The 18,960-nt window shown below is 49.0% G+C and overlaps 1 protein-coding gene, 2 long non-coding RNA genes and 1 other non-coding gene across 6 annotated transcripts in view; 3 read left to right on the top strand and 1 right to left on the bottom strand.

Moving 5' to 3' along the window:
- The window catches only part of EPHA10 (EPH receptor A10), a 38,719-nt gene extending 26,234 nt beyond the window's left edge, over positions 1–12,485 (bottom strand). Inside the window, exons 1-5 of the mRNA XM_031684047.2 lie at positions 12,380–12,485; positions 10,206–10,270; positions 8,796–9,474; positions 2,967–3,122; positions 2,118–2,468 (exon numbers count right to left, since the gene is read on the bottom strand). Coding sequence (XP_031539907.2) covers positions 2,118–2,468; positions 2,967–3,122; positions 8,796–9,474; positions 10,206–10,270; positions 12,380–12,485 — 1,357 coding nt within the window. The remainder of the gene's footprint in view (positions 1–2,117; positions 2,469–2,966; positions 3,123–8,795; positions 9,475–10,205; positions 10,271–12,379) is intronic.
- LOC140700709 (uncharacterized) lies at positions 2,365–6,109 on the top strand. Of its 3 annotated transcripts, none has more exons than XR_012079268.1 (4): positions 2,365–2,445; positions 4,052–4,117; positions 5,658–5,785; positions 5,869–6,109. It is a non-coding gene; the product is annotated as an uncharacterized lncRNA (long non-coding RNA). The 3 variants fall into 3 exon arrangements; XR_012079270.1 differs by having other exon boundaries at positions 2,373–2,491; XR_012079269.1 differs by having other exon boundaries at positions 2,373–2,495.
- On the top strand, positions 10,376–11,904 carry LOC140700710 (uncharacterized). The gene is made up of 3 exons (XR_012079271.1): positions 10,376–10,450; positions 11,425–11,541; positions 11,631–11,904. It is a non-coding gene; the product is annotated as an uncharacterized lncRNA (long non-coding RNA).
- Positions 12,486–18,840: 6,355 nt separating the features above from the next.
- TRNAV-GAC (transfer RNA valine (anticodon GAC)) lies at positions 18,841–18,913 on the top strand. Its single transcript has one exon. It is a non-coding gene; the product is annotated as a tRNA-Val (tRNA).
- The last annotated feature ends 47 nt before the right edge of the window (positions 18,914–18,960 follow it).

The following is an 18,960-nucleotide window of genomic DNA, read 5'->3' as shown; positions in this document are numbered from 1 at the left end:
ACTGTTCCAGAGCAGAGAAAAAGAAGAGATTATTTCCAATGACTTTTTCAAAGCCAGCATTACCAAAATGTTAAAACTTGACAAAGAACACAATAATTAAAAAAAAAAACCCACTAATCTCTCTTATAAATGTAGATGGAAAAAAATCAAAATATAAGCAAATTAATTCAGCAAATGTTAAAAGAATAATACCCTCATATCTAGTAGTGTATAATCTAGAAATGCAAAAAGAGCTTACATTGAAAAATCTGTTAATAGAATTCACCATACTGACAGGTCAAAGGAGAAAAAACCATGTGGTCATCTTGAAAGATGCTTAAGAAGCATTTTGTAAAATTAACATCCATTGCTGATTTTTTTTTTAAGTTCTAGTAAAAAGTGAAAGTAATATATGGTCAAGAGGCTAAAAGCACAGGGCTTTGGCGGTAGACAGACCTGAGTTCAAAGATGGGTCTCGACCACTATGCTAACTTTGGAAAATTCACTTGGCCTCTCAGTTTCATCATTTGAAAGACGATTATCATTCCATTTAAGCGAATTAATATAAAAAAATTCACATTGCACAGTGCCCAACACAGAGCAGCACTCAATCAGTGGCAGCTTAGTATTTTTATTAATGAAATAGAAACAAAGAATACGTCCTTATAAATCCATCTGTACCAAGATTGTTAATAGAAAGTACCAGATAAAAACTTGTATTACATGTATCATGCAAAAGGGACTTTATAATAGATAGTTCTAGATATGGATACAGAGAGAAAAAAATCTGGAAGGATGTACTCCAAGATATTAGTTATGTACCTCTGGTTAATAGGATTATGGATGCTTTTTCTTTCTCTGTACCGAATTTTGTAAAATGGAAACGCAATGGCAAATGTTAAATCACAATAGAGAGAGTAAAACAAGTAAACAGAACAAAACTGTTGTTCCAGAAAACCAGACAAATTGGAAAATCTCTCCCCAAAGGCAGAGGAAATGGATTAAGAGCCGAAAATGACAAAGGAAGTGACAAGATTTGAGAATCAGAAAATGGATGTACAACCTAAGGCTTAGAGAGATTCTTAAGAGAGAGATTGGAGCTTTCAGAAGTTCTAGTCAAAGCAATAACTAAAAAAATTTTTTTCCCAGGAAAACAGAAAAAAGGTGTGTAGATCAAAAGTTTTACTATGTTCTAGCCAAACTCAATGAAAAGAGATCAATATTGGTTAAATTTTATTTTCACCAGTAGGGTAAAGTATTATACAAACATCCCACGCATGCTCACATTTATACCCAAGTTGCTTACAAAAGAAAGAAAATGACCCCGGCCTCAGAATTCTCTGCAACACAACTGCCAGAAGACAGGGAAGCAGAGTCACAAACCAATCATATGTTCTCAGATACGAAAAGACTCAGAAACCATACCACTCACTGATCTTTCTTGCAAAGGATACTTGAAGGATTACTTGATGGTGTACCCCAGCTGAGTGAGAGACAAATCAAATTAAATGTCAAGAATGAGGAAGGCATAGTATAAAAAGATTGTAGGTCTTCATTTATTCATCTCAGTTCCAGACTCCAAAACATGACCGTCGTGTATTGACCAGTGAATTCTATCGCCCCTGCAGTATGACCCTCTGGGCTTCCTCGCCCTTTTCCAGGACCGGGAAAGAGATGACTCATGCAGCAAAACCCTTGCAGAGGCCGAGAGTCAGAGGAAACAGGACACACCAGGTCCCTCTTTCTAAGACAGGAGGGGAGGAATGATTCTGCTTCCTACTGAAATTTTTGAAAAGGGAGGGCAAAAGATCGAGAGACTTTCCACCTCTTTTTCGGGGAAATGAGTAGTAAGGCAACTGCGGTTGTGAATGTGGAGCAAAGGCTTCCAGCGAGGTCAGGAGAAGGAAGAGCACGCACTGGCTCCGGCAGACTCGCTGAACACTCATAATCTCTCTGGCCCAGGGGCACAGTCACCTGCATCCTCAATCCCTCCCCCGTGGCCTTCTGGACCCCCTCGGTGGGAGGTTTTGGTGCCCGGCGCTGATCTGAAACCCGCGACCGAGGTTTATCTGGAGTGGCTGCAGGCCGTGGGGATGCTCGCGGTGCGCGGGACGGGGAAGCACGCGGGGCGGCCTTACCCCCGGGCCCGGTGGAGACGGTGACCTGCGCGTAGGTGGCTCCCGCGGCGGCCGCCGGGCCCGACACGCCGTTGAGCGCCGCTACGCGCACGGTGTAGCGGGCGCCGGGCCGCAGGTGCAGCAGCGTGGCGGCGCGCTCCCGCAGCCCCGCCTGGCGCGGCAAGAAGGCCACGCGCGGCCCGCACGGCTCGCAGGCGCCCGCCGGGCCCTCGCGGCCGCAGCGCAGGCACAGCAGCGAGTAGGTGACGTCCGAGCGGCCGCCCGAGTCCGCCGGCGGCAGCCAGCGCAGCCGCAGCGCCAGCGGCGAGCGGCTCAGGCTGTACTGCAGGTCCCGCGGCGCCGAAGGCGGCCCTGGAGGCACAGGGGCGGCCGCCGTCAGTAGGCGGCTGCGGGAAGGAGGCGCGGGGTGGGGGGCGTGGGGGCAGCGAGGCGGGACAGGGCCAGTGAGGAGCGGGATGTGGGAGTGGGGCGCGGTCAGTGAGAGGGTGGGAGGACGTTAGCGGGGGGACGAGGATGAGGATCTGGGGACCGAGCGGGCTGTAAGGGACGGGAGTCCCCCTCCTGCCTGGAGAGTCCGGAGAGGCCAGGGCGGGAACGGTGCGGGGGGGTCCACTCTATGATCCCCCAAGAAGCCTAACCTCATCCCTCTCTCTGTGGTCCTGTTCTTCCAACCCTAGGCCCCGGCCCCTATCCCTCCCCAGCAGGCTCCCCTCCCTCCACCCCACCAACCAGGTCGCTGGCCCCACATGCGCCTTGGTGCTCCCTGCCCTCACCAACGCCTCGACCACGCCTTTTTGAACCGCCCCCTCCCTGCCCGGCCTCTGGAAGGCATTCAGGAGAGGGACTCACGGGTGCAGGACGCCGAGGGCGGGTCGGTGGGTGAGCGCGCGTAGCTGTCTTGGCACACGCAGAACGTGGAAGCGTTTTCCAGGGCCCGGCTGTGCTCGGGGCAGGGCGAGCAGAGGGGCCGCCGCGGGGACACCTTGTAAAACCCTGGGGGACAGGCTGCGGGGAGGAACTGCGTGAGGAGGGGGCTCCTCCACAGCTTCTTGCTCCCCCACTGTCCTGACTGCCTCATTAGGGGGCTTATATCCTCGAATTCTGATGGGGAATGGAGTGGGGGGACCACTCAGCTACTCCAGCACTGAACAACCCAGTATTACCTAACCCTTACTAAGCCCCTAATGTGTGAACACGAGTATTTCACTCTTAGTAATTCATTAAATGCTCACAACCACCTGTGAGGTATGTATATTAGCCTCATTTTTCAAATGAGGAAACTAAGGCTCAGAGAGGTTAAGTAACTTGCCCCAAGTCCCACAGCTAGTAAATAGTGGGAGTCCAACACAAGCAAACTGGTTTCAGACCCCACACCATACTGCCCTGACGCCCACCAGAAGAAAAAAATGCCAAGCTTTCCAGTCTTGGTGTGAGAGCAGAAAAGAGGTGCCTCCAAGGGGTGTTCCCCGGTTACCCAGGACAGACACCCTCCCACTCCCAGTTACAAACACTCTGACACAGACACTGTTGTCAGAGCTCACCCTCCCACCACCACTATTTGGGGTTAATGCATCATAAATCCTCAACTGACACATTTGGTTCCAATTTGAGAGAAGAGCCAGCCAGGTGGAGAGAGAAAGTTCTAGGTTCTACCCTTGACACATCATCAGTTACTTTGCTACTCTCACTTCCCTTCCCCCAGAACTCGTTTGTTAAGAGCACAGGCTTTTGTATCTAAACAACCTGGGTTTGCAGCTGTTTTGTACCCCTTATCTGCTGTGTGGCTTTGGGAAAGTTGGTCGACCTCTCTGAGGTTTGTAGAGAACACTTATCTCCAAAAGGTGGTTGGGGGATTGAGATAAAACAGGCAAACCGCTTACAGCACAGACAACATTTACACAATAATGGGAGTAATTACTATTCCTCCATCTCAGGCCTGAAGTGGAAACAGCTAAACACCCACTTTAAAAAATTTCTCACCAGCTGGGCCCAGGACGGAGGTAAATGGCTCCTAGCCCTCTTCTCAGAGCTGGGGTGGTCCACACCTTGCTCCCTGCCCCTGCCAGGACTTCTCTATCCCTCTCCTCTAGTGTAGCGGGTTGTGGAAGGCTGGCTGCTCTCCAGTCCCAGGAAGACATAGTACAGCAGAAGGGGTGTAGATTAGCCCTTGGGAAGAACTTTCAGGCTGTCCAGGAGAAGAGGGCAAGGGAACTGAGGGTTCCCATTATCTGGAAGGCTTAATCTTGGGAGGGTCCATCTCACCTAGCATCCTGGGCTTAGGGCAGCTTTAGGCAGGGCCTCGGAAGCCCAGGAACCTTTAGAAATCTCTGCCTTCAGAACAAAGCGTGGAACTCACTAACATCATGGCCTCCCGAGCAACAGTAACTCGTGCTGGAACTCAGGAGACCTGGGTTCCAATGTTACCTCTGCCACTTCCAGCATCTCTCTGGCCTCAAGAAACCCTCAGTCAAATGTGAAGCATGACCTGCCCACCTCTGTTTGCTGAGTCTCACAGCAGAGGGGAAAGAATGCTGGAGGCTCCCTTTCTCCATGTGCATGTGGGCATCTGGGGTCCCAGGGATGGGTGGCCCCATTAGACACTGGTTACCAAGAGACTGTGTTTAGAAGAGGGTTGTACTGAGGGGAGGACTCAGGAAGTGACTCCTGACTTCTGGCCCCTCCCTCTCTTCCTCAAGGTCAGAGTCACAATTGCAGGATTCGTCTAGTTCAACTCCCAGTGGCCCTCAGGCATCTTTCCTAGCAGTAGCCACTGTCTTTGCTCAGATACTTGGTAATGGGGAGCCCACCTTCTGCTGGGGCTGCCTCTGCTGCTGGCAGTTAGAAAGTTCTGTTGAGCCCAGATCAGCCTCCCTGCGTGGCACCCGCCTCATGCCACCATGACAGGGTCTCAGTGTGCCCTGTGGAGCCATAGTATGTCTGCTTGGGTCCCTCTGCTCCAGGGCAGTCCTACAGAGATTTGAAGACATGGGTCATACACCCTGATTTCCCCCCAAGGGAAACCCCAAGTCTTTCAGTAATTGCTCTAGTGGCTGGGAGAGGAAGAACAAAAGTCCGGGTCATCTGCCTTTAGAGAGATCTCTGTATTTAGCAGCAGAAGGCATGCGGAAGGCCTTCACTTTCTAAATACAAATCTGACCATTTCACTTCCCTTTTTAAAACTCTCCAACAGCTCCACAATGCCAATGCCCTGCTCCCACCCTGCCATGCCACACTGAACTCTTCTTTCCGCACTTCGCACTTCGGGGTCTTGTCCCTTCTCTCCTGGCAAACTCCTATGTTTTTCAAAACCCCAGTTCAAAATAATACCTCCCTTGAGAAGCTTTCCCTGGCATCCTCTCCAGTTCCCTCCTCTCAGAGGCAAAGTTGATGCTGTTACAAATGGCCTTTATCTGGTCTCAGCCTAAGTCAGAAGTGGGATTGGATTCCTAACTGTGTATCTGTCTCTCTCGTTGCCCAGAGTGTATCCAAACCCCTTCCTCCAGCCCCTGATCCATTCATTCCACATTTTTTTTTTTTTAGCGTCTACTATGAGCCAGCTGCTGTTCTGGACACTGGAGCGACAGCAGTGAATAAGACAGACCAGCATCCCACTGTCCACTGGTACAGATGCCTTCCTCCTACCTCACAGGGACAGGGGAGGCCATCAGGTGATTATTCTCTCAATGCCTGGTTCTCAAATCCACCAACTCCTCCATCCACACCCATCTTCCCTCTCCTTCCTTCCTTCCAGATTTGCAAGAGGGGTGAGTCCCACTCCAGTTGAAGATCAGCCCCTCCTTCCCTCTGGATCTCACCCTTCACCTCCTCCCAGACTACCTTCATTCAGGCATCTCACCTCCTGATTCTTACCCTGCTCTTGTCTACCAGCACTTCCCCCTGACAGTACAGGGAGTGGAGCTTTAAAAGCAGTCCACTTTAGGGTGCGGGCAGTAGGGCACTGTCTGCAAAACCAATAAAACTGACAAAACATGGCCTGCTTTTTGTTAGCAGCATGCATCAGCAATTCTGACCCACATCGGTAATAAAATACTTCTCCTTGAGGCCAGCCGCTCCCACCCCGCCCCCCATTTGGTACCCCTCTGGCTCCTGCCCTCATCATGTAAACAAGGCTCCCACCTACAGTAGAAAACCTCTTTCCACCCAATGTCCTCCCCAAGACATGCCACCCTCTCCTCCCCTTTCAAACCGAGCCTCCAGAGAGGGTGTACCTTCCCTGGCTCTAGTTCTGGCTTCCTTCATCCTACCCACTGCAGCAGGTCACTCTCTCTGTCATTCAGCTGAGACTGCTCTCACCAGGCAGACACTGGCCAATCCACACCTTACCTGACTGCTCACCAGTGCTGCAGGCCATTCCCTCCTAGACATCTTATTGCCTTTGACTACCATGAAATCACACTCTCCTCCAGCCTCTGATCACTGCCTTGCAGTCTTTCATGGGCTCCATTTCTCCCACTTCGCCTTATGTGTTACTCTTCTGTGAGACGTCATCATTGGCCCTCTTGCTTCTTACCCCATACATTCTCCCTGGTCTGTCCCCACCACACCCGCGACTTTAAGTAGCATCTCTCTCTGTTGCTGAGCTCCCAACCCATGTTCTAGCTACCTCTACTTGAAGGCACCATGGAAACCATCAATTTCATAGGTCCATCCATGATCTGCATTCTCTACCCCAGTGAATTACTCTATCCATTCAGTCCTCCAGATGCATATAAGTCAAAAAGACTCCTTTCTCCTCCGGGATCACATGGTCACCAAGTGCTGTGGATGCTTTCTCGTTATCACATCCATCCTCATCTCTCAATGATCCCTGCCACTGCCTTAGTTCAGACCTTGTGCTCTTTCTCCTGAACTATTGGATCATCTTCTTTCCTCGTCTTCTGGTCTCTATTCTTTCCTTCTCCAATCCTTTCTTTGTAATTGTAGCTCGAGTTATCTTTTGAAAATAGAAATCTGAATATGTCACCTCTCTGCTTCAAATCCTCCCTAATGATCTAAAGTCTAAAGTCTAAGCTCTTTATCCCAGTGTTCAAGGCCCTTCATGATTTGCCCCTACCCCTCTCCAGCCCCATCACCCCTCACACCCCCAAATGCCCCCTGCTCCGGCCATGCTAACTTACCAAGCCCCAACCATGCTACGTTCTCTCCTGCCCCTGTGCTTCTGCACACAATCTCTCAACCCAGAATGCTCTCAGCTGTCTGGAAGAAAGGGCTTCTCACCATCTCTCTCCACCCTTAGAATTGGGTTCTCCAGTCTCCAGGATCCCTCAGCTTTCTATTGATACATATCACACCCTATAATGACTGCTCATTCACACAATACATTTCCATTGGGCACCTACCATATGTCCTGTTATGGACATTGGAGCTGCTGAGACTAATACAACCCATTGCCTGAGCTCAAGAAGTTCCTAGTCCAGTGGTGGAAATACACATAAGTAGGTCACTGCTTATACCATGGAGTGAGTACAGAAATAGAGGTTTGGAGAGCACAGAGGTAGATCGCAACCTTACCTGGAGAGCTCAGGAAAGTTCATGTCTCCAAGCCCCTTACTGAACCACAAGTTCCCCCAGGGAAGGGATGGTGAAATTCATCTATATACATATAGTAAACCCTCAATAAATGCAGATGGTGTGTTCTCAATTCATATTGAATGGATAACTGAACAAAGAAATGAGAGCAAGTTTAGTCACCGCCCCCTGCCCTGTCTTCCCACCACTGTATTAATCCCTCTATTAGACCATATATCACCCTGTCGTGATTTTTAAATTTTTACATCTCCATCTAGGCTGTTAGGTTCTCAAGAGTTGAGATTGTGCCTGATTCATTTCTGTTGCCCTGGCACCCAGAAAAGGGCCTGGTTTAGAAAAAGTATCACTTGATCTTTCTCCATTAAGTGCACACATCCATCCCCCATTCTTACCCTCAATTCAGAAAGCCACAAATAGGGGAAAGAAGAGAAGGTCTGATCCTGGGGCCCCCTACAGACCAAAGAGCCCAACAGAACCGCAACATGGAGGCTCCCCCTAGGGCGCACAGTGACTCTAGTTCAGAGAAGTGGGTGGGATCTTAGCAGTCATCTAGTGCAGCCTCCCAATCTCTTGCCCTCTCCAGCTCATGTTGTTGACTTGCATGTTGTCAGTGACAGGGAGCTCACTCTCTATAATGTACCCAATCCCACTAGCCCCTTGCTCGAGGAGTTGGACTACTGTAGTGCTCTTCTTTATGCATAAGGGAGGCAGGATGGTGTAGTGGAAAGAACTTGAGAGTTGGGCAAATTTGGATTCAAATTCTGGTTCCCCATTTCCTAACTGCAGGTGAGGGGTTAATCCCTCTGAGCCTGTTTCCTCATCTGCGAAATAGGGATAATGATGACTTTATTGCTCTGAATAAGTGAGAAGACCTGTGTGAGGTGCTTGTCGTGGTGCCTGAAATATAGGTCCCTGATGCTTCTTATATGGAGTCAATGCACCTCCCTCAACTTCACTCACTGGTTCTGGCTGCGGTCACTGGAAGCGCCACAGAAAGTCACAACTCTGGGCTCCACAGCCTACGGCTTCCCCACTCCCCACCCTGCCTCTTTCATCTAGTGCACACTCTCTCCCAACTGCCATCTGCGTGCTACACTTCCACACCACACCCCCCAGAGCGCTGGATACCTTCACAGATGTCACCACGTTCCTGGAATCCCGCACTGCAGCTGCAGCGGCCCACGGGCACCAGCCACTCGCCATCGGCGCCGCAGTGCATGCGCGGGGGGCTGTCGGGCTCCCCTTCTGAGTGCGCCACGCACGTTCCGGTCACCTCCACCAGCGTGGAGAAGGCGCTCTCGGCTGCGGTGGCTGGGAACGCCGCCAGGCCCCGCACCGTGGCGCGGCACTGCTTGTAGTAGACGCGCACGGAGACCAGCGCCACGCATGCGCCCACGTCCTGGAAGGCCAGGTGGAAACCTCGCCGGCTGAGCGGACCAATCTCCCGCACCTCTGTGTTCAGCTTCATCTTGCGTTCGCCCAAGTCCCCCTGAGTGAAGCTCTCGTCTGCCGCGATCGTGTCAATCTTGCGGGGCCTGTTGCCCGCTGTGCGGGGACGCCCGCGACCCAGATCGGCTTCGGTTTCCAGGTAGTAGACATTGAAAGTCTCCTTGCAGGTGCCCGCGGCTCCTGGGATGCTGCTGCAGTCGCGCAGTGTGAACTGCAGCTCCACGAATATGCGCTGCCCTCGGCCACGGCTGATCCAGCCAGTCTGCAACCAGTTGTCCTGGTTGGGCTCCAACACGTTGCACACCTGGTATGTGCGGATGGGACGGTCGTGTTCGTCCACGCCGCTAATCTCCTCCCACTGGGGTGTAGAACAAAGATGTAGGCAGCTCAGAGCCAAGGCGCCCCCAAGAGGTCAAGTCCTGGCGGTGATTCGGGCTGAACCCCCCCCCCCCTTCCCCTTCATTCTGCATTCTCTTCTCCCCTCCTTCCCCATATCCACCCCTGAAATTACAAGACACAGAGATGGGAGAAATGTTGGAGACAATTGATGCGGAAACTGAGGCTCCAGAGAGAGGTAACTTGAGTGTATACATACGTCGAGTTAGTAGCAGAGCTGGAGAGCTAGTGGAGGTAGAGGTGGAGAGCTAGGAATGGGGTCTCCTGACACGCAGCGTCTTTCCTCGACACCAAGCTGCTCTTACACCATCACATCTCCCCACCACTACCTCAAGTTTCCAAGCCTCTTTTTGTATTCCAGGTCTTTCTTGTTCTGTCAATCCACCCATCAACAACACTGCTTGGAGGGTCTACAGAGTGCAAGGCCCCGTCCAGCATTGGCTCCATCCAGATGCCATATTTCTGTTCCTAGACACGGCTAGCTCTCTTCTCACTTATCTTTTTGCTTTTTTTTTTTTTCCTGACCGAAGACTCAATGTTTTCTAATAGGCCACTCTGGCCTGAAGCCAGGGCTGGTGGAGACCACATGCTCCGAGGAGCATTTTGATCTGATGTAACCATGAGGAGCTAAAAGTTCTGAGTCCTGGATCACCAGAGTGTCCTAGGGACAGGGAGGGAAAGGCTTACACTTACCCCATTACTCGGCAGTGCAGTCCAGCCCAGCTCAGCCTGGGAGGCTTTGGAATCCAGGAGGATGACTAGAGAGAGGGGAGAACAGAAATGCCAGAGAACTAGAAGTTCAGGAGGGTGAGATCCTTGGTAAGTTCACTTCATATTTGCTAACAGGGAAAATGAAGACTGTGGCGAAGGACACGGACAACTTTTCCCCACACCACACTTCCTCACAAGGGGTGTGAGGCGCTCTAGTCTAAAGACAGGTAATCACAATGATTAGGAGGGAGCCTATATTAGTTTCCTGTAGCTTCTCTAACAAATTACCGCAGACTTAATGGCTTAAAACAAAACAAAACAAATTGTTATCTTACAGTTCTGGAGGTCAGAAGTTGAAAATCAGTTTCACTGGTCTAAAGTCAGGGTGTTGGCAGGACTGGTCCCTTCTGGAGGCTCAAAGGGGAAAATCCACTTCCTTGCCTTCTTCAGCTTCTAGTAGCCACCTGGATTCCTTGGCTTGTGGCTGCTTCCTCCATTTTCAAATCACATCATTCCAATCTCTGCTTCTGTCATCTCATTGCCTTCTCCTCCATCTCTAACTCCTCCTGTGTCCCTCTTATGAGGATCGTTGTGATTACAGTTGGGCCCACCCATATAATCTAGGGTAATCTCTCCATCTCAAGATCCTTAACCACATTTGCAAAGCCTATTGCTATTTATGATAACATTCACAGGTTCTGGGGATTAGGATGTGGAAATATTTGGGGAGCCATTATTCAGCCTGACTCAGAATCCATGACAAGTACTCTAAGACTGGTTCTAAAAATGGGAGGGGGATGTCAGTGATCCACTCACCTTCCCAGGTTCCCTAAATTATAACTGAATGTCAAGAAGAGGGAGAAAAAGGATTCCTATATATACCCCTGAATTCACTTATACTCTCGGGGTTCTTCTGAGGTCTTGGGTCACCAGGGATGGAGGAAACTTGAAGCTTATTAGTTTGACTCTCAGGGCCTCCGGGGAAAACGAAGTGGAGAGACCCTGACAGCAGCAAGAGAAGTGAAAATCTCTCATCTCCTCAGCCAGGGCCTTGGTCAGGGGCTGTCACCTCCACTGCCTTTGAAAGACTGTCAGGGCTCCTTTAATATGTGAAACCACGACCCCTCCTACACAAGAGAGGCTTGGAGTCACTTTCTTCCCCCAGAAGGCATCTGACCAGCAGTCTGAATTCTGCTCTTAGTATCAGTCCCAGAGAAGCACTGGTCTGGACAGCACCGCAGCAGCTCAGAGTCCAGGCCATCCCCAAATCTCGGAAGATTACTCATCTGGAGATTAAGAAAGGAGGTGGGACTCCAAGGTGAGAACATTTAACAGGGTTGGCCCAAGAGGCATCAGCGACAGTGGGCAGGACCGCTGACAGCTTCCCGATTTCTGTTTAACTGACAGCACATCAGAATTGCATATTGGAAAGCATCAGAGATCCAGCGCCCTGACCAATCCCTCAGCCAACGCCTCAGATTCCAGTTCTTCCGGAATCTGCACCTGGATATTACGCCTCTGGACTCAACTGATTGTACAGCTCCCCCAGATTCAGAGTCAGGGGCAAGACGCGGGCTCTGGTACAGCTGACAGCCCGAAACCTGGCAACGCGGTTTGCGCTCGTTAGTCTTACGCTTCAAATTCAGCACTGCGGACAGCTCCCTGGTCAGCACGTCGGGCAGCTCCGGGACACAGAACCCACCCTCCGTCCTCCGCCTCCAGCCGCCCCACCAGCGCTCTACCTCCTGTTTGCCACGCAGTGATCCCCTAGCCACCGGCTGTTCGGGCTCCATTCTGTCTCCCCATGCTCCGATCTCACCTCCGCATCTCCCTGCCCCCACACCTCCCACCTCCAATCGCTCAGCCTGTCCGTCTCACCAGCCTCTGAACGGCCGCCTCTGGCTCCCACGGTTTCTGGTCTCTTTCTTCCCTAGCCTCCCAGGTCTCCAGTCCCCGAGTTCCTCAATGTTCCTCTCTTTTTCAATGCTTAGCCACCTTTTTTCTCTGCCTCTCCAGTTCTTTGCTTCTCGCTGCCCGCTTGCTTCAAACCCCAATACAGACTCTAGTCTCTCCATACACTCCTTCCCCCAGCACCCCACTTCTCCAGCCTCCTATGTTTTGGCATCCCAGGCTCCAAGAACAACCACCAGTCTCACCTTCCTCGGCAGTCCCGGGCCTCCCTGGTCCCAAAAGCAAGGCGAGACAGAGCGGCATCAGGCAGACAAACTGGCGCAGCCGATGTGGGCCGGCTCTGGTCTCCATGGTCCGCAGACCGAGCTGTCAGTGTGGCGGCGGCTCAAGCCGCGCCAGCCCCAGCACCGCTGAGCAGTGCCCCCAGACCCCAGCACCGGCTAGGGGCGGAATCTCGCCGGTGACCATCATCCATGAGGACCAATCACTAGGCACCGCCGCGAGAAGCCCACCAATCTTTGCCAGGGGTGGAGTTTCATAGGCCAGAGGCGGAACAGAGAATTGGAGGGGGGAAGGAGGGGGTCCCGCCAATCTCCAAACCGTGGGGGTGGGGCAGCGCTGAGTGCTGACAGGGCTCATGGGGAGGGGGATGAGTTGGCGTTGGTGGCCCAGAGCACTGTACCTTAGCCTCTTGTTCCTGAGAAGTAGACAATGTGGGCGTGGCTTAAGGAGGAGCGAACCTCGGAGAGGCAGCGACACCTGCAGCCTCTGAGCTAACGTGGAAGACCCCTCGTTCCCAGGAATTGCAGGAGGGTTTTGAATCCTGGTGTCCTGACCCCAAGCTCTAGGGAGCTCCTCTATCTCCCAGGCCTTGTCTTCTCCCTGTGTCTGCGGCTCCTGGTGTCTCGTGGCTCGGTCCCGCCCCCTTTTCTCCCCGCCCTCTTCACACACACACACACACAGACACACACACACAGCGGCTGGCGAAAGGGGCCAAGCCCGACTCCGAGAGCTATTCGAGAAAGAAGAGTAAAGTGGAAGACAGACTCCCACCTACTAGCAGCTCTTCTGAGGCTGGGAAATCATGTGGACGCCAGCATGGGCGGTGATAGATTTTGCATGAATGATTGGTTCCTTAGGTCCTTGCTCCTGCTACCAGGACAGGCAGTGCTCTCTACAGGCACCCCTTTCCCCAGCGGGCTCAGAGCCTGGAGTTCCTCCCTTTATAAATACCCACCTCTCTGCCCACACCAGGGGACTGGTGAGGAGCGCGGTGGCCAGCGAGAGAGGAGGAGCATCTCGCAGAGTTCACCCAACGCTGAAGAAGCCTCAAGGAAACGTGGGACACGACCTCTATCTAGTGAAGGTCATTTATGTGCTTGCTGAGGGTTCAAGGCGTTGTTGGTGGGAAGGGCTGGGGCCCTCCAGGAGGAGGGAGGCGGCTATTGAGCGCCACCATCTGGGCTGAACTTGAGCGGAGAAAGCTCCACCCACCCTATGGTTTTTTAGAGCTTTTTTCTTGGGGAACCCAACCTCTGTCCTTTGGAGGCTACAGTAGCTGGAGAAGCCTTGAGAGTGAGTGGGAATCCTGCGTGGCCGGAATATCTGCGCATTTTGTGTATATGTACACCACACCCCTTCAGTCAGCACTTACTGGGTGCCATGCCCTGTGCTGAGGATACCTGGGTGAATCACCCTGTCCCTGCCATACATAGTCCATACCTCCCTGAGCACCAAACAGAATTAAATTTCCTGGCATCATGGAACACTACCATTTACAAGCGCTTTCATGTGTCATTTCTGTGTGTGTGTGTGTGTGTGTGTGTGTGTGTGTGTTATGTGTACATGCATACTTGCTAGTTCACAGACACACTTGCTGGACAGCAGCAGTAGACAGAGTGGCTGTGAGGAATTGGGCTACTTTGCCCATAGAAAGAAAGGTCATCAGGAGGGGCTGAGGCTCCGAGACCGCAGGAGGCGGAAGCTCTGAGGAAGCAGGAGGTGTGGCATCCTGCCGGCCTGTGGATGCAGGCGGGGCCTCTGAAATCAGACGTACCTGAAGAAGGGCTCTTACACCCCCACCTCCTTCGCATCTGTATTCTCCTCACGCTCGATTTTCCCCTCCCCCTCCCCCCAGCGCTGGGAGATGGTATTTTTAGAAGCTGCTTAGAGACCCAGGACTCCTTTCATTTCACAATGAGTCCTCACTCAACCACTCTTCATCCCTCTCTTCAAAAACGGAGTCCCATCCCATTTGCAGTCTCTAAAGCCCCTGCCTGAGCTCCAGAGACTTTAGCCCAGAGGTTCAGATCTATGTGCGAAAACAAAATGCAGACGCCCTATGATCCTCACAAGGATCGTTCAGAAGCCAAACAGATGGGGGAAATTGTCTGGGGAAAACCACATAGGAGGCCCCAACAAACCCCTGGCTGTTAGGAGTCTCATTCCCGCCTTCTCCCACCACACACACCTGCAGGCACCTTAGGGCAATCACCAGACTGAGGTCCCCAGAAAGAGGGGAAAAAGAGGAAAAGAAGGAGAGAAATAAACCTTCTCTTTCTTCCTCTGAACAGTTCACTTATAATAAAATCAGAGCGGAGAAGCCCCGGTGTGTGTGGATATATGCAAATCATTCAGATCTTAATAATAGTTGCTCCAAGGTCGACACCACTCTCACCAAGAGGCAGTGGAATAGACACCTCAGTGAAGAAATTCAGGAGGGCTTTAGATGGAGACTACACTGTGGCTTATTGCAAAGTTTAAGTGCTAGGGGCCAGTCAACCAGAGGCGAGGTTAGATCCCTCCCTGGATTAGCAAACTCAAGGGTTGGGGCTCAGGGGATTCTGGCCATGGTGCTTAATTAACTGAGCTGGAGTACCACTGTCACTCTTCTCTGTCTGTGTTGCTGAACATACCAGGTTCCGGACCCTCCATTTTCAACTGCACCTGGGACTTCTCTGCTGCTGCACTCAGGCCTCTCGGCCCACCTCTCCAGTCTATAACCAAGATCCAACTATTCGAGTTTCCAGGAGACAAACAGCCAGCCTTACTCCCTGGAGTAAGAATGAAGGAGCCTGGAACCCATCCAGAAATTCCAATATTCTCTTCTCCTTTCCAACTCCATATGAAGTAATGATGGCAGAAATGTTTCTCTCTACTTCTGCTTCACTACCTCCAGGACGATGGACAAATACCTGTTGGAGCTGAGCAGTTTAATCCAACATCCAAATAAAGAGAATTGGATTTCCAGGAAGCAGATTCAACTTTACTGCAACTTCCATCCCCCAATTTTTGAAAGCTACAAATCTAGGGGCTGAAAATTTGACCTCCTCCTTTTGCACAGATGCAGAAAGTAAGTTTGTCCTGGCTGCACAGAGAAAACCATCACCTCCATGAAGAAGACTAAGATTGCGCCAGAGAAATCAGGGCAAAGCCCTGCTCTCAGGGAAAAGGACAGGAAGGATACAAAGAGCAGTGGGGAGCCCTGCTGCTTTAAGAAACATCTCTGATTTGTCTCTTTCCTCTTCCATTCTGTCTTTCATTCTCCAGTTTAAGAAAGAAATAAACATACATAGGGTTATTTTTTTTCCTAGGACAATCGACTCACAGGCAAAAATCATGTTTAAATTTTATTTTCTAAGATAAAGGAAATATCAAACATTTAATTTATTGACTTAGAAAATTAAGAAGCAAAACCTTTACATTATCAAACACAACTGCTTAGCCTTTATAAGCCTCTACTCCCGCACCCTTCCACCCTGTAAAATAAGGATAAAAACACTTTCAGAGTTATTGTGGGGTCAGAATATAATTTATATGTATGGCCCAGCACAGGGCTTGGCACGTATTTCTGATACATTTTATTATTCAACACCATGGTTAATTAAGGTGAAAAACAGAAGAAAGGAAAAGATAAAGGAAGGTTAGGTGATGAGGTAGGAGGAGAGAGACAGAGAATTAGGCAGTCATAGAGGAAAAGATAGAATGAAGGATAAAGAAAGAGACAGCTCTTTGAGATGAATGTGGCTAGAAAGCACAGGACCCTGGAGGAAATGTGCTTGAAGAGACAAGAGTGTCATCAGGGCAGGCTGGCTGGCCAGCTGCCAAGTGGCCTCAGAGGTGACATTTACCTTGGTGAATTCATCATGGTCCACGCTCATAAATTTGACTTGAACAGCACTAAGAGAGAGCCTATATATTGGAGGGTTGGGAAGTAGATGGTACTAACTCAGCTCCTAGCTTGCTATCTGAGCAAAAGAACCAATGCATTAATATACGATGAGAAATGGAACTGCCAAAGGGGCCAGAATGCTCACGTTGCCCTGTCTAGCAAATTCTTCCCCTGTAGGAAAATGTGCACAGGAAGCCAATTTAGGATGTGAAATAGAGAAGGGAGTCGTATGGTTTAAATATTTGATGACATCAGGCTCTAGTAGCCTTATGCCTCCAAATCCCCAGTGAGGAGAAACCTGCCACTGGCACCTGAGTGACTGCAGCATGGGCCAGGTCTGGGAGCGGGATCCACCAACATGTACTTCTCTGACTTTTTTTAACTGTTGTTTTTTTTTTTAATGGAGGTACTGGGGTTTGAACTCAAGACCTCTTGCATGCTAAGGATGCGCTCTACCACTGAGCTATACTGCCCCACCCCTCTAACTGCTTTTTTAATCCTAGTTCCATTTCTGAGCAGTCCATTTTAAGACTGAAGCAGCCCTTTTAAATTTAAATGACCAAAGTAACATAAACTAATAAAAATATCATAAGTAAAAAGTGAAAATTTTTTCCATTCATTCCACCCCATAAAGTTCCATTTTAAAATTTAAACCATGTTAGCAGATTGAAACATACCTTCCCTAATATTTTCTATGCACACACACACACACACACACACATCCTTTTATTTACAGAAAATAAATATATCTGTTAGTGAAGTAAACAGCATTGATTGTCTACTCAATACTTTGGTCCTCTCATATTTTTAATTGCTTAGAGAGCCCTAAATTTGTTTGGATGTTCACCTACTGCAGTCTTTTGCTCAGAGAAGATCTCATCAAGTTCAGGGATGAGTAAAGATTGTTATGGATAATCATTTTGATCCCATTCCACGTGTCAGGGTTAGCTTAGGCATGGACATGAGATACAACCAGGCCTTCTGACTGGGGATTCTCCTAGTAGAAAGAGATGCATGACAGTCTATATCCCACTTACTCTCTATAAATCATGCCTGCACTTGACACCTGGAGTTGCTGCAACCATCATGACATCATCAAGGGAGCTATCTCAACAATTTCAGTTAGGAGTTTTCAGCTGCATTTAACTGGAAACCCAATTAAACTGGCTTAAACAAAAATGAGAAAAGTTTTTGGTTTCTGTAACAGCATGGGGTGATCTGTGTAAAACAGCCAGATTTTGCATTGGGACTGTGGTGGAATGTTAGGTAATCACCAAACTTGGGTATTCTAAAAAAGGAATGCAATTGCAGTCCTAGGACTGAAAAATACCGTCATGAATTTAACACAACAGATGGACCTAACAGCAGATTAGACACAGCTCACTCTAGGATTAAAGAGTTGGGAGACAGGTCGGTATAAACTATCCATACTGAAGTACATAGAGAGAAAAGAATGAAAAATATAGGTAAGAGAGTTATAGACATCTGGGACATGGTGAAAAAGCCTAAATACAAGAAATTAGAGTCCTAGAAAGACAGAAGAGAGAGGATAGGGAAAAAGCAATATTTGAAGACAGTAGTTGAAAATTTTCTGAAACTGATGAAAGACATATACTTAATCCCAAGGAAGATAGACACAAAGGAAACCACACCTAAGCACCTCATCGGAAAACTGCTGCAAACCAAAAACAAAGAAAAAAGCAATTAGAGAGAAAAAAGCCATATTACTTCCAAAGGAACAACACTAAGACTAACAACTGACTCACCAACATAAATTATAAAATCCAGAAGATGATAGAAAGGCATCTTTAAATGCTGAAAGAAAACAACAGTTAACCTAAAATTCTATACCCAATGAAAATATCTTTCAAAAATGAAAGAAAAATACATACATTTTCTGACCTGATCAAAACCTGAAAAAAATCATTCATCCACGGGCCCACACTAATAGAAATACTAAAGGGAATTTTTAAAACAGAATGAAAATAAACCCAAAAGGAAGTATGGATATGCAGGAAGAAATAAAGAACAATGGAAAGGGTAAATACATGGGTAAAAGTAAGTGGACAATGACTGTATAAAGCAGTAAGGTCTTGTGGAGTTTTAAACATGCAGAATTAAACCACCACCACAAAAATGGCACACAGTGTGGGAACAGAGAAATGAAGATATTTTAAGATGCTTGCATTGTTCAGGAAATGGTGAAAGAATTAATTTATATTGAGCTTTAACAAGTCAATGATACATACTGTAATCACCATGGTAATCATGGAGAAACAGTTTTAAATTATATATGCAAAAGAAGTGATATAGTGGAATACAGAATAATAAAAACAATCCGAAAAACGTTTTTGAAAAAGAGAAAGAAAAGGAACATAGAACATATGGGAGAAACAGAAAACAAATACTATGATATCTTTGACACACAAATATTTAAGTACCTATTTTAAATATAAGCGGACTAAACACCCATATTAAAAAAGAGTGTTAGATTGGTTTTAAAAAGCAACTCTTTACTGCTTTAAAAAATCTTGGGGAGGGTATAGCTCAGTGGTAGAGTGCACGCTTGACACGCACGAGGACCTGGGTTCAATCCCCAGTACCTCCATTAAAATGAATACATAAATAAACCTAATTACCTCTCCCCACCAAAAA

The sequence above is a fragment of the Vicugna pacos genome, chromosome 13 (genome assembly GCF_048564905.1).
Source record: "Vicugna pacos chromosome 13, VicPac4, whole genome shotgun sequence".
In the NCBI taxonomy this organism is placed as follows: Eukaryota; Metazoa; Chordata; class Mammalia; order Artiodactyla; family Camelidae; genus Vicugna; species Vicugna pacos.
This window is presented reverse-complemented; position numbering and strand designations above follow the sequence as displayed.